The 13,752-nt window shown below is 36.8% G+C and overlaps 2 protein-coding genes across 3 annotated transcripts in view; both read left to right on the top strand.

Annotated features, from left to right (window-relative positions):
• LOC131781922 (uncharacterized) overlaps positions 1-13,752 on the top strand; it is a 40,742-nt gene that overhangs the window by 2,692 nt on the left and 24,298 nt on the right. The gene's annotated exons all lie outside the window — the stretch shown is intronic.
• Positions 785-6,549, top strand: LOC131798263 (uncharacterized). Of its 2 annotated transcripts, XM_066165463.1 has the most exons (9): positions 785-1,072; positions 1,199-1,402; positions 2,641-2,798; positions 3,000-3,120; positions 3,355-3,426; positions 3,969-4,052; positions 5,021-5,124; positions 5,282-5,397; positions 6,308-6,549. In XM_066165463.1, exons 2-9 carry the CDS (start codon positions 1,204-1,206, stop codon positions 6,423-6,425), a joined length of 972 nt encoding a protein of 323 aa, XP_066021560.1. In that variant the 5' UTR covers positions 785-1,072; positions 1,199-1,203; the 3' UTR covers positions 6,426-6,549. The 2 variants fall into 2 exon arrangements, with proteins under 2 accessions (XP_066021560.1, XP_066021558.1); XM_066165461.1 differs by having other exon boundaries at positions 785-1,402.

Here is a 13,752-nt window from a genome sequence, read left to right as displayed (position 1 = left end):
GTTTAGTTCGTACGCAGTGTATTCCTTAGATATTTCGTTGGTTATGACAAAATTAGCTGAAATAATCACGCTTTTATTGGTTTTTATTCGTGAGGGATCATGAGGCCGACGAATTTAGGCTCGCCGGATGTGCAACTGAAACACGCGGTGACGTGTGAAATTCTAAGTTTTCAACTTTAAATGCAATTGTAGTTTAAGATAAAAGTAGGTATAGAACAATGTCGAACAATTTCGTTCTCATAAGTGATTATTTACACACATTAACATTACGCAGTTTGCAATAACGCAAAACCTGGTAAAAGAACAGTAAGAAACGCGATTGAAAAATGTGTTACATCTAATAGAGCCATAAATTGCGTTAACGCAATATATGGTATAAAAAGTATGGACCATAGCCTTTACTTTTTATACCACATATTGCGTTAACGCAATATATGGTATAAAAAGTAAAGGCTATGGTCCATACTTTTGAAACCACAGTTTGCAATAACGCAAAACCCGGTTAAAGAATAGAACTGAGACATATTTTAACGCGATCGCAAAATGTGGTAAATCTACTAGAGCCATAAATCGCGTTGACGCAATACATGGTATAAAAAGTGAGGGCTATATTTTGAAACTATAGTTTGCTGGTGAATGCATTGTAACACATTGTTTGAAACGCAAAGAAAAAAATGTGCTTGTTTCACTTGCAGGGATTGTAATTAGACGCGGTAGAAAAAGTTCAACATGTGCTTTGTGTGGCACGCGTAGGCCAGGTTACCCAGGTCCTCGGTCCGTTCAAGATGGCGACGACTTTACGAATTAACTGATCTATGGAACTTAACGAACACACTTGAATTAGGGAATGTAAACAGTCTAACTGTTTACGAATGAGAAGGATTTCGCTCCTTATGAGAAATTCATAAAAGCTGCCACTCTTTTTTGAGGCCTTTCTGCAGGGAGACCAAAAACCATGCGAACTTATGTTTTTCTCGGCATGAGAAATCTGCAAGCAAATATTATTTTTGGTCTGTCGGTTTAAACATAAACGTGTTTTAAGATGGTAAGACAAGGAATATATGGTGTGGAGGTCGGTTTAAACGAAATACTCTGGACTTCAAGAAACTTATAACTATACCCAATTAGATAAGAACTGTGCGAGTTTAGGCAAATGTGCAAACGTGCTTATAATAATCTTAAAACATTTTTTTTTCAGAGGTGATGGGCGAAACAAAAGGGAAGAAAATTGGCACATTACGTTGTCGTGGGCTCAAGCCTCCTGTTATCAGGGGCTATGCAGCCGCCTTTAATTATTGGTTCTGTGCATTTGGGCACACGGAGCAATACAGCGAAGCCATTGTTACTGCTGAAGATGGCTCTCAACGAGTTGTGCCAAAGGGAAATCCCATGTCGTCACCTGGTAGGTTATAAAATGATTCATGTATAGTCTTACACATCAGCTTGATGCTGTTAAATATAAAGGAAATGCTCATTTCTCTTCCTGTTTTATTGACCATTTCCTTAATTTTCATGAGCTTAATGTTGTCTCTACTCTCTATGATATAGTTTACCCTTGAATGTTCTCTGCTTCTGACTGGTTTAGTAATAGTTTGGCTGATAGTGTTCATCTGGGGAGGGCACTATCAGCCCATAGCACTGGTCAGAGGGTAATACCTGGATGGATAAAAGTCATCCACAGACTGGAAAACCCCACTAAACTCACTGCATTTGGTGGGTCTCTTGCCGGTTTTTTTTTTCATTTTTCATTCATTTTTTTTCATTTGTTAAATGTCAGCTTTCAAATCATTCATCCAGAAAGTTAAAAAAATAATTTAGTCTCATTGCTTTTAAAATTGGCATGCCTTGTCTTGGAACTATCGGTTTGATAGCTTTTTTTTTGTTTTTTGTTTTTTTTAATTTTTATTTTTAAATTACAAACACTTAAAAAAATCGGTTTGATAGCTGCTTCTTGGAAATTTGATGTTCTAAAATCTAGCACGTTAGCTCTTGAAGCTTCATTTATCAAGCTAATATATCAATGATAGTGTCTACCTGTGGAGGGCACTATCATCTTATAGTGCCTATCCCAGAAAAATGCTCAGATGGATAGTGCCCTTCCTTGAAATTTTCTGTAAACAAGCGGACCTACAGCCCCAAAAAACTGACCAAATTCACTGTATTTAGTGTGTTTGTTGTCTGTTTTTTTTTGTTGTTTGTTAAATTTCGGCTTTCAATTTGATGTTCTTAAAACTAGGATATTATCCCTCACAACTTAACCTCTTGGGCTCATATTTGTTTTAAGAACATTAAATTTCTGTGGGGTAACTATCAGTAGATAGTTCCTTGACAGAAACACTCGACTATTGTTTAATAGTTCCTGTATGTAAACCATTTATTTAAATATTTTGAGGAGAATGTGATGCTGGTCACCCTCAGGGGTGAAAGAGTTTTGAATAGGCAGGTTGCTTTAATTTGCAATTCACATTCCTTAGGTCACAAGCACAGATCGGTGTGTTAATGATATAGTGTTCTAATCCTAGAACAGTTATCAAATAGTTGTTTAGGGCTACGTGAATTTATTTATTATGTTTATATATTTATTATGTTTATAAAAGAGACCTGCTGGTTTAGAATAATTTTTTTATCTTTGTGTCATAGATGTTACTCAGATGATAAAGCAGCTTGTGAAGAGGGCCACAAGACCTACTGCTAAGGACACCCGGCATGGAAGGGTGCCTTATGAGCCCAAGAAGGCACCACCATTTACCCTTCAGCAGCTATTGCGCATGCGTGCATACTGCCTTAATACAATAGAGGTAATCAGAAATAAATAATGAAATTAAAGGAGGGAGCATAACTAGTTGGTAGGGAGGGGTCAGATATAATCATTTTGAGGAAGCCCATGAGCTCTGTTTTTTGTTTCAGGAGAAAATGGACTAGTAGTTCTAATCGGTAATGCTATGTTATTCACCAGTACAATACCTATCTATATGATAAAAAATTGTTTACTTTCATAGGGTTTACGAGGTATATGGTTATGGACTGTTACATTGTTTTCCTTTGCACTGTTCCTGAGAGGGGAGGAACCTCTTCGTCTCAAGCTGAAGAACTTGAGGTTACCTGCCAATTTCACCTTAGGTAATGATTAGTGTATAGCTTGTCTTGCACAACAATGAAGTATATGTAACATTTATCACAAATTTATTTTAAAAGCCAATTTCATAATTTACTGTATACATTTTTTACTCCTGACTTGATATCTGAAAGGGCTGGGCAAGTAATTACTACTACAAATCTGTTTTTATAAATTTCTGCTTTTGAATTGTTTTATTAATATTGTTAATGACCATTAATATAATATCTTATTTTCAGGTGATCCCATTACATTGCCAAAGCGAATTGAGGTAAAAATACCATGGTCAAAGGCAGATAGAAAAGCCAAAGGTGGGTATATATGAGAGACCAAAACCTTTTAAGGAAATGTATGAAGCTCAATTGGAATTTCTAGGGGGTGAGGGTCTTATGAAAAATCTCTTTTGTGGGATAGGTAGGATAATTTATGGAACTACACACTACGACATGGAACAGAGTGTTTTTGATGAAATTTAAGGTGTTCAGATACATGATATAACACTGTCTTGAGTGTTTAATAACTTCTTTGCATTTGAAACAATGATAAATTATTAATGAGTTTAAAAAGTTTATACTGATTTTTAAATATTTTCTTACAACATGCTGTCATTATTCATGTCTTAGGTAAAGTCATCAATATAAATATCAAATTGTTTAGTGTAAATGGAAGCAATGACGATGGTGTTAGAGTTCCTGGATCGGTAATCAAACCTTGCTAAATCATGGTAGCAATTGTAGGTATCGTTAAGGGGGCCCAAGATAACCTCTAAAAACCCTACAAAAAGGTTTGGTTTGGAAGGGTTTGAGGCAGGCTTTACCATTCTAAGAACTGATCATCAATCATTTGATTTCAGGTGTTACACTTACCCTGTGGAGTAACCCTTTCAACAAACAGTTGTGCCCTGTGACTGCTCTTATTGCATGGTTACTTGTAGCAGGTTTGTAAAGAATTTATTTGAATTTTGTGTTTTAGTTCAACATCCTTGGTTCTATTTGTATTTTTCTTTGTTTGACATTTATCAACCTATAAGGGAGCAATGATGAATCAAAACTGAATCAAGAAATAAAATTGAACCACAGCATTTTAACACAGTCAAAGCACTCCTTTCAACCTCTCCTAAGCAACCAGCTCTGGTTACTGCCACTACACCTTATGTAAACCCTGTTTTAATTATTATACAAATTCTGCAATTAAAGCTGTCATAGGGTCCAAGCACATCTGTTTTTGTGAACTACCAATTAGTCTTTTCCTTTGTTTTTAGCCTTCCATTTTTGCAAGCAACCATTTATAGTTATGACCACATTTTTGAATTCCCGGGGTGGTTACTTTTGGCTTGCATAGCTGGCTGGATTTTTCAACCAATTGCTTTTTTTTTTTTCCAAATGGAGCAGCCAGGCTGCAAGGAAGAGTCAGGTGTTCTGTCAGCAACTTTGCCCACAGTTTCCCTTGAGCCCCATAATTCCACTATTCACTTGCAATATTGAGCTTTCACCATGTAATGGTGGATTTAGGGGAGGACTCCCCTTTAATATTTATACTGCTCTATAGTGGTGTTGTTTACATAAGAAAAGTTCATGTCTTAAAAGCAACTAGTTTAAAAAATGCTTTTAATCACCTTCAGAATTTTGAGCACCTGCTAAGTTGATCTTTTGTATGTGACCTTCCCATTCAAGTTATATTAATGGCCATCCATTTGTAGAAAAGGCATCAAATTTCATCAACTCATCAAGTGCCCCCCATTAGTAGAGGGTTTTGACCCTTGGCTACAGATTCCTTACACTTTAATTTAGTTATTCACTGACTTTGCAAATAGCATTTTTTTTTCCTGATTGTATACATTAGGTATCTTTCAAAATGAACTTGTCTAGCAAAAACTGATCATATTATTTTCATATTTGACTGAAGATATTCGTGGGGGTTACCTTTTCCCAAGGGTTGGGAAAAATAACCGTGCTGTCCTGCGAAACTGTGCCCGTGGGGTCACCACCTACAGGAAAACCTTTCTTGAGGTACGATGTATACAGTTTAAATTTATCTGTAACTAATTTAGTTATAAAAAACTGTATCTGTTCATGCTTTTAGATAACCATCAGCTAGGAGAAGCAGCCAGAATACATGCTTCATTCAGCTACTTAAACTAATTTCCTGAATTTCAATATTATTTAGATGTCCAAGGCGCTTTTTGAGAAGGAATTCACGACACACAGCATCAGACGATCAGCAGCTCGATGGGCTGCTCGTTGTGGGGCAGATGATAGTACCATAAAAAGAGCAGGGAGATGGTATGTTACATGTGAATTAAAAAACCTATGTTCAAACTTACATGTACACAAGTGAAAAAGCCTTTTTGTTTTTTTGGTTTTTTTTTATGCAGCCAAGAGTGCAGTGTATCATGAAATTCATGAGATGACAAAATAAAACAGAAGATTGTATCATTCTATAGTTTGAATAAAGTTTATGTAGATGTAATGCGTCATTACATCATTTTAAAATGGGCAAGATGTTTATATTAGTGACGTGCAAAAATCTTGGTCTATTGTTATGAGGCCAGTAAAGCTTTCTTATCTTCAATTAAAAAGCAAAAGGCATTTTTTTAATTCATGTATGAAGTGAATAATCAAGTATTCTGTTAAAAGTAACAAAAGTTTCAGGTTTTAAAAGGGATTCAGTTCTGTGACAAGAAAATGCCAATGTGCAACAAGGTGAAACATGCACAGGAATAAGCACACAAAAACACTTTCTTTTACTTGTGCTTATGCTTATTTCACAAGGTGGAACCAAGGTGAAATAAGCTCAAGGACAAGCACAACTTTGGTAGTTGACCTATCTCCTATCATGCAGTATCCATCAGAATTGTGAAAACACTGCACTTGTGCATGGTGTCTAAGGTTGTGCTTATCACAACTGTGAACACCTTTTGTGGTTATGCTAGCACTTATGCTTGCACTTATGCTTGTGCTCATCCCAGAATAATTGTAAACCAGCCTTAAGTAAACTGGAAGCCCCTTTTCTTTCTTTTATTGTTCCATTGCATTCAGTTGGTTAGCTCATTGTTGAAATTCAACTGTCCGTTTACTTACTTCATTTTAATCTATTCTAGTATTTGCAGTGAGATTCTTGTTTAAAAAAAATCTGTGTCAATGAAGAATAATCATTTTGGCTTGACTGATTATTGGTTTTCCTTTCTTTCAGGAAATCCAGTAGCTTTGAACTGTACACACAAGATGCTAGAGCAGAAATGATAAAGGAACAACATGATGGAAATCCAATATTTGATCATAAAATGTGGATGTTTAAACCTCTACGGTAGTTCATGGCCCTTTTGCAAAAAAGGACTTGTGGATTCTCTTTGTTAAATGCATCCTTTGAAAAGTACAGATCTTGTCGTTAGCTTTGCCATTTGAGGTGGCTGATTAAAATTTTATGCTTTCTTATCACTGTGTACTCTGAAGAGTAAGCAATGGATTTCATTATAAATGTATTACTACATTTGAAATGGTAATTTGCCCAACTACAGTCAAATCTCTGCTAACAGACACTTGCCCCTAGCAGACAGTAAGTTGTGGTCCCAGCCATGTACAAATACTACATTTTTGACCTCCCAAAAATGGACCTCCCTCTTAAGCAGACGCATTCACTTGTCCCAATGGTGTCTGTTTGTCTGTATCAGTGAATTGAAAACTGTTACTATGTTGTTAGAACAGTAACAGATTACATTATCATTTTAAAATGATTAAAGCAAAGTGAGTAAAAATAATAATGATATTATAGATTTTATAATAACAATAACATCAAGTTGCAAAAATTTACAAATGAAATATTGGTAGAAAATTTTCCATGTTTGCAAAATAATGTTTAAGTTCAATAATTATCCGTTCCCAAGAATTTTTTGTACATTCCACATAAATTTTATTTTTAACATAACATTTTTCCAAAAAGAAATCAGTTACCATAATTGCTCATCGTGTTGTGCCAGATTCAATGTCAACACTTATTGTCATGTGTGGGTCAGTTTGGCACAAGGTGAATTTTATGTTACATTACAAGTCAAGTGTACCTCTTCAATTTTTTTAGGCCTTTTGTAAAGTTATTGCTTGTAACAAAGTGGTGCTGGCTGCTGATATATTATAGTCACTGGCATAAACTAATTATTCAGGGCAAGACTTTGGGATTTATTAAATCTTGTTAAAACTTAATTAACTTAAAATTTTAATGCTATCATCTTAGAGTTACAAATCTGAACATAACCTTGTTTTATTAAAAGTAATTTTACAGATAGATGTTACAATATTTAGCATAATGTTTCTAGTTGTGATTGGTCACTGTCTATATAGATATTACAACAAAAGAGGTTCTTTGACCAGTACAGTATCTCTGATATAAATGATTATTGAAGTACCCAAACTTGTAAAACTTTGTCGATTTAAACAACGTTTCACTAGCTTGGACACAAGGTTGTATTATCGCTGTATTTTCTATATTTTCTGCAAAGCCTCAAATGAACATCCCAATGATCTTTCGCTTAACTTTAACAATGTAAGGACCACTTGAGCAAATAGCAATAAACTGAATGAAGTAATAAAAATATGCAATGCTAGGCTGCAAGCAATCCCTTTCTTTTTTTATGCGTGCGACGCATCTCAGGAACAAGAACCCACTGCGCACATTTTAATGTCGAACAAAAAAATCACCTTTTTGATTCGCATAGCATTTTAACGTAAAAAAAGCGTTTGAACGTGTTTCCATCGAAATATAACAAGAACTGTTTGAACCAACTTAGTTGGAGGCATTATGCTTCCTTTTCCTTGATCTCAACTGCATTCGCATCTGAGGACTTGCAGGGCAGTATTCGGGTTCCTTGGGTGCGTTACCACCTTGCTCATTACCACGTTCGTCATCGTTCTTGTCAGCATTCTCATCATCACCCGCGTTTTGGTTGTTCTCGTGGATGTCATCGAAGTTTAAAATAGCCCGGGCTGTGGACATCTCGGAGGGTAATTCAGAAGCGAGTTCATTTCTACAGCTTGGGCATGGCACCCCGCACCGATGACACACGGGGATGTTATCGAACCATGGTATGGTTAACGGCTCGTTTTCGGAGTAAGCTGCATTGCTCCCAGGAAGACGGGGATCCTTTCTCCGCCACTGATCCTGACACCATTCGACCAGTTTGGTTGTTGCTATCTGTCCAACTTCCCAATTTCCAGTCGCCGATTTTACTTCTTCACCAAGCAGCTGTGATTGCAAGTGATCGAAGGCACGTACCTCTAACAGTTTACATAAAAAATTAGCCACGACCTCGTGCATTTTCCATGTGAACTTTATGTGCGTGTTACGGGGTGATTCCCTTCCTGAAATTGCCTTGTAGCCGCTCATCAAAATAAATTGCCACACAGCAATATCGTACAGAGGACGCAGGAATGACAGTGGGTTAGAGGAAGGCATCTTTAATCGTATATTAACAACTGGCCACTGACAATCATTGACATTTATACAGATTCTCTGACCCTGGCAAAAACTTGTGACCTCGTGATTTATTTCCTATTTCCGGCCTTTTCATTGACTTCCATATTTGGATGGAGACAATCAATGATGGTAATAAAGCACCCCTATTCCCGCACCAATCAGAAAACGAGCTCTTTGAGGTGCGAATATTGAAAATCGACAACGATGGAAAATAACATCTCGTCGAAATTCTCAATGGCGTCGTGTGCTACATCTTCGTCTGGGACAACAGGTTCGAAAAAGCGCCTTCCAGAAGAGCTGACAGAATTGCTAGATGTGGCAATTTATACCTTTGCCTGTCAGGCAGGATTGAGAGCGGGGCATAAGGTTAGAGGAAACCCGGTGTTAGAAGGGGTGAGCGCATTCTTTGGCCAGCTGATCGAAACCGCAAACGAGGATACGAAGAAGCAGCTGAAGGACATCTCCCCTGGAAGATTGGGAGGATGGCAACCAGGCGAGGCGCCATCGCCTCAACTCTTAACGTTGGTGTCCTCGCGAATAAAACTAATGAAATCGAAACAGTTAATAAGGGAAGACGATAACCCGGTGGTACCGTCCCTGTTGGTGGATAGGCTAGAGTGGTTTGACGAGGAGGAGGAAAGGGTCAGGACGAAAACGTTGGCCAGATGTTGGCGTTGCCAAAGTAGATGCAGATTTTGTTCGCGGAGGAGGCACGATTTCCCAAAATTTGGGCACTTTAGACCTGAGTAAGTTGCTTATTCATACAGTATACAGTATTAGGCTTATGATTTGTAATGAAGGCCATGTTACATACATACATATATACATACATACATACGGTACATACCTACCCTACTAAGGCTCCCTGAGCCTTAATAAAATCACCCCATTTCGGCAACCTGCAATGCTGCAAAATGTTGGTTTGCAAGTGGCACAAAAAAGTAGAACTGTCCTCTACTTTTCTCAACATTACCAGACAAGTTGTTGTGTGTGACATGTCAAACATGCAATTTGCAGCCTTTTGTATGTTATTGCAAACAGAAATTGTGAGCATTGTGTAATATGGCCTTGAGGGTGTCACAGTTCAACAGGGTAAAAATCACAATCTTTGAAAACCTCTGGTTGTACTTCATTAAATAACACATGTATTTCAGATTCACTAACAAAAAAATACAATTTCAACATGTAATTATCCTTTGGCTCATGAACAATTTTTTCGATGGGTGATTTATTGTCCTGCAGAACAGGCATTAGATCTAAGTATTTCAGTTGCCCATTTCATGAAAACACAAAAAACCTCCTAAGCCTGGTAAATTATTTTATGCACATGATGTTTAGACTAAAAATGAAAATTTTACTGGTTTTAAAAGCTAAGCAATAAAATTTTTCAAATAATACAAGAAAAGTCGGTCCAGACTGTAGGATAAAAACAAGACAGCAAGTATATAAATTTATATATTTCTTTTTCTGTACCTTTGAGACACAAACCCAGACTATTCCATGAAAACTTTTGGTTTCTAAACTCCATCAAACTCTTTCTTTCGATTGAGTTTGATTGAGTTTGATGGAGTTTGCAAATGCCATACAACAAAATCAAACCTCCCCCTCCCCCTCCCCCAAGAAGAAAACCATGATCACTTGAATTGATTTCATTGAGTATGTTTTGGTTTGATTGGTTTGGTCAGCGAACTTTAAAAAAGGTTCTGTGTTTGATTTTGTTCCCTGACTGAACTGCATTCAAATTGTTCTTTTGAGTGATGTCATTAAGTTATGTTAAGTCTGATTATTTTTTTTTATGAATTAGACTGAGATTGGGTGAGTGCAGGTCATGTGAAGAGCACAGAAAGTGAGAGGATTGGCCTGTTCCCAAATTTAAGTTTCCAACCCTGGAAAACTTGACTTGTTAGCAGGCCCATGCTCTTTCTGGAACACAGCTATTATTGTACATTTTGATGGATTTTCATAGTCTCCATCAAACACATTCGATGTCATGCTGTATAGTTGAAAGAGATTCACTTGAAATAGATGCATGTTAAGGCCCTCTGAAATCATTTTTAAATTAATTCTTGCAGCTTGGCATCACCATTCCTTGATGTGTTAGAAATGATGCTGGAGGGAGCAGATGATAATGGTAATGACCGTGATGATGATGATGACAGTGATCACCACAGTAATGATGGGAACTCTGGTGATGAAGTAGAATGCAGTGATAATAGTGAGGACTACACAAATCTGATGTCAGATGTTGATTTTCCAGTTGATGATGAAGATGAACAAGATGTCAACAGTGAAAATGACAGCAGCAGCAGGAAAGATGAAAGTGATGAACTATTCACTGGATCTGAGGAAGACTGAGGTCATGACATGATTGTTGACAAAATGTACACTTTGGCTCACTATCTTTTTTTATATTGCTCTTACTAACTATTTAAAATGGTACACTAGTACACTATATTAAGATCTTTTCCCAAATAAAACAGTTAACAACAGCAATCTCTTAACAGCACACAGGCAGAGGAAGTTTGGCTTTTCTTTGTGTGATAATGACCTGCTGGCAAGGAAACAAATTTGGGAAGTATTTAAGCCAATGCAATTTTTTAGAAAGAAACAGAATGATTTCCCAATGATTTTCACTTCATTTATTAATAGAAAGTCTTTGATTCATTTAATACCACTCTTTTCATCAAGCCTTGCAATGAATCATTTGAGCTAAAAATAGTCATGTGATTTAGTTGTCTCATATATCATTTTTGTAATGTTTTGTTTGTGAAGGCTAACTGTATCTGACTCCATCTTTGATTAAATATTGCTGGTAATTCTTTGCAAAACATTTAATGACATCAGCTCTTCTGAACTTCATACCTAAATAATTTTTTTATTTTTTCCTGGGAATGAAAAATAAAATAAAAAAGAAGCAGTTTTGATGTAATTGTAGATGTATGTTGCTGGATTGTTAAATAAACTGTCATTAATTATTAACTTAATTTTTTTTTTTCGAGACTTAAGCATTATTTTTGTGCTAGGATTTGAACGGGTAGTATAGTGTTCCAGTCCTACTCAATATACATACATGGAGTTTGTCATGGTTTATATAAATGGTTTACCATACCACTCTCTTTTAGAGGAATGACTTAGCAAGCATAGGTGATAGGGGTACTGGAGAGAGAGAGAGAGAGTTGACTATATTAAAACCACTCTGACTAATACCTTCTGCTGTCGTCACTATACCCTTGAGCAAGCTTCATCTCAAACATTCCAATCACACGGTGATAATCAGAGTCAACATCCGATCCTCTTGTGACTTTAACATCAAAAAGGGTTTTTTTTTCCACTTCTTTGAGACTGTGATGTGATCCATTTGATTGTACTAGTGAAGGCAGGTGTAGGTAATGTTACTTTGTGTATTTCCTTGTGTTGGAAGAAGGAGCCTTCAATGGACAAATCATTGAAGGCGCAGCAGTCGATGAATGTCTTCATTCTCATCGATCTCTTCTAGTGCTTCTTTTCCCATTATGTCCTCTCTACCGCTGTTGCACGCTCCGCTCTCTTGTATTGCCCCCACCCATTTGTATTGACGTGTTTCTCTTCGAAACCTTTCTCAAGTCCCCCCTAATTATAGGCCCTTATACCTGGAAACAAAAAAATACACCTGGTTATAGCCCCCTCCCCCCCCCTTACCCAAAAGACCCCTTTAATAACAATGCTCATGTACTGTAGGGTTACCCTGTATAAATATATTATTGGGACTCCCGCCGGCATACCTCTATGGGTTCAAAGAGGCACACGAACCACTTCACCACTACTAGGTGGTGATCCCGTAGAGGTATATTCGCAACATGACTACCTCCCAAATATTAAAGTAAAGTAAGAAATCAGAAATCGCCATAAAATCAAAACGAGGGAATCTTTGTACGTTTGTTAAATGAGCCACAGATTGAATCATCGCAAAATGCGTTTTGCACCAGAATCCCATATTTTGCGTTTAAAGTTTGTTCGCAAAACATGGTTTTCATCGATAAGACACAGATCGAGTTATCGCAAAATGTGTTCCTAAAATGTGCCATAGTTTGAGATATCGCAAAACCTGGGTTCTCAGAAGTACGTTATCCGAAAAATTCGTCAAGAACCAAAATTAATTTTCCAGTGGAGTGTTTGTGTCTCGCGAATTTGGAAAATCGTGCTCATCAAGAAACCATATTTTGAGGTGTCGCATTCTGTGGCGTTAAATGAAGTCGCAGTTTGCAACATCGCAAAATACGTTTTATACAAGAAACCCATATTTCGCGTTAAATATTTCATCGCAAAATATGGCTTTCATTAATTAGACACAGATTGAAACATCGCAAAATGTGTTTTATACCAAAACCCCATCTTTTGCTATAAGAATCTGATCGCGAAACATGGCTTTCATTAATCAGACCAAGATTGAGTCGCCGCAAACTGCGTTTTATACTAGAAGTCCCATATTCCGCGTTTAAAGTTTAATCGTTGACAAAAATTACAATACCTATACACAATAATTTTTGGAAACTTGTTCTCAATTGCCCATAAATGAAAGGAAAACAGAACAGAATAAATAAAATGAGCCTGTCAGCTATGGATGCTGGCGTTCTGGATCAGTCCCTTTACTTATCAGTTAAGTAGTAGGACCTCAGCTAAATTGTGTGGAAGACTACTTATACCATATATTGCGTTAACGCGATTTATATATGGCTCTAGTAGATGTACCACATTTTGCGAGGTTCGTTCTCCGGTTTAAAAATATGTCTTACTGTTCTTTTACCAGGTTTTGCGTTATTGCAAATTGTGGTTTCAAAAGTAAAGGCTATACCGTCCACACTTTTCATACCACAGTTTGTAATAACGCAAAACCTGGTAAAAGAATAGTAAGACGCTTTAACGCGATCGCAAAATGTGGTACATCTACTAGAGCCACAAATTGCGTTAACGCAATATATGGAATAAAAAGTATGGACTATAGCCTTTACTTTTTATACCACATATTGCGATAACGCAATATGTGGTATAAAAAGTATGGACTATAGCCTTTACTTTTTACAACACATATTACGTGAAAACGCAATTTGTGGTCAGTAGATGTATCGCATTTTGCGATCGTTCATTAAATGAATTAAAAGATGGAATAAAGACGTTCTTGACCAAACAGCCTG

Source organism: Pocillopora verrucosa, chromosome 1 (assembly GCF_036669915.1).
Source record: "Pocillopora verrucosa isolate sample1 chromosome 1, ASM3666991v2, whole genome shotgun sequence".
NCBI lineage: Eukaryota > Metazoa > Cnidaria > Anthozoa > Scleractinia > Pocilloporidae > Pocillopora > Pocillopora verrucosa.
Note: the sequence above shows the minus strand (reverse complement) of the source record. Positions and strands in the feature narration are given on the sequence as shown.

Coding starts and splice junctions, on each gene's coding strand:
- LOC131798263 (XM_066165463.1), top strand. CDS start 1,204: ATGGGCGAAACAAAAGGGAAGAAAATTGGCACATTACGTTGTCGTGGG. Junction 1,403..2,640: donor AAATCCCATGTCGTCACCTG/GTAGGTTATAAA, acceptor TTTGTGTCATAG/ATGTTACTCAGATGATAAAG. Junction 4,053..5,020: donor TGCATGGTTACTTGTAGCAG/GTTTGTAAAGAA, acceptor ATTTGACTGAAG/ATATTCGTGGGGGTTACCTT.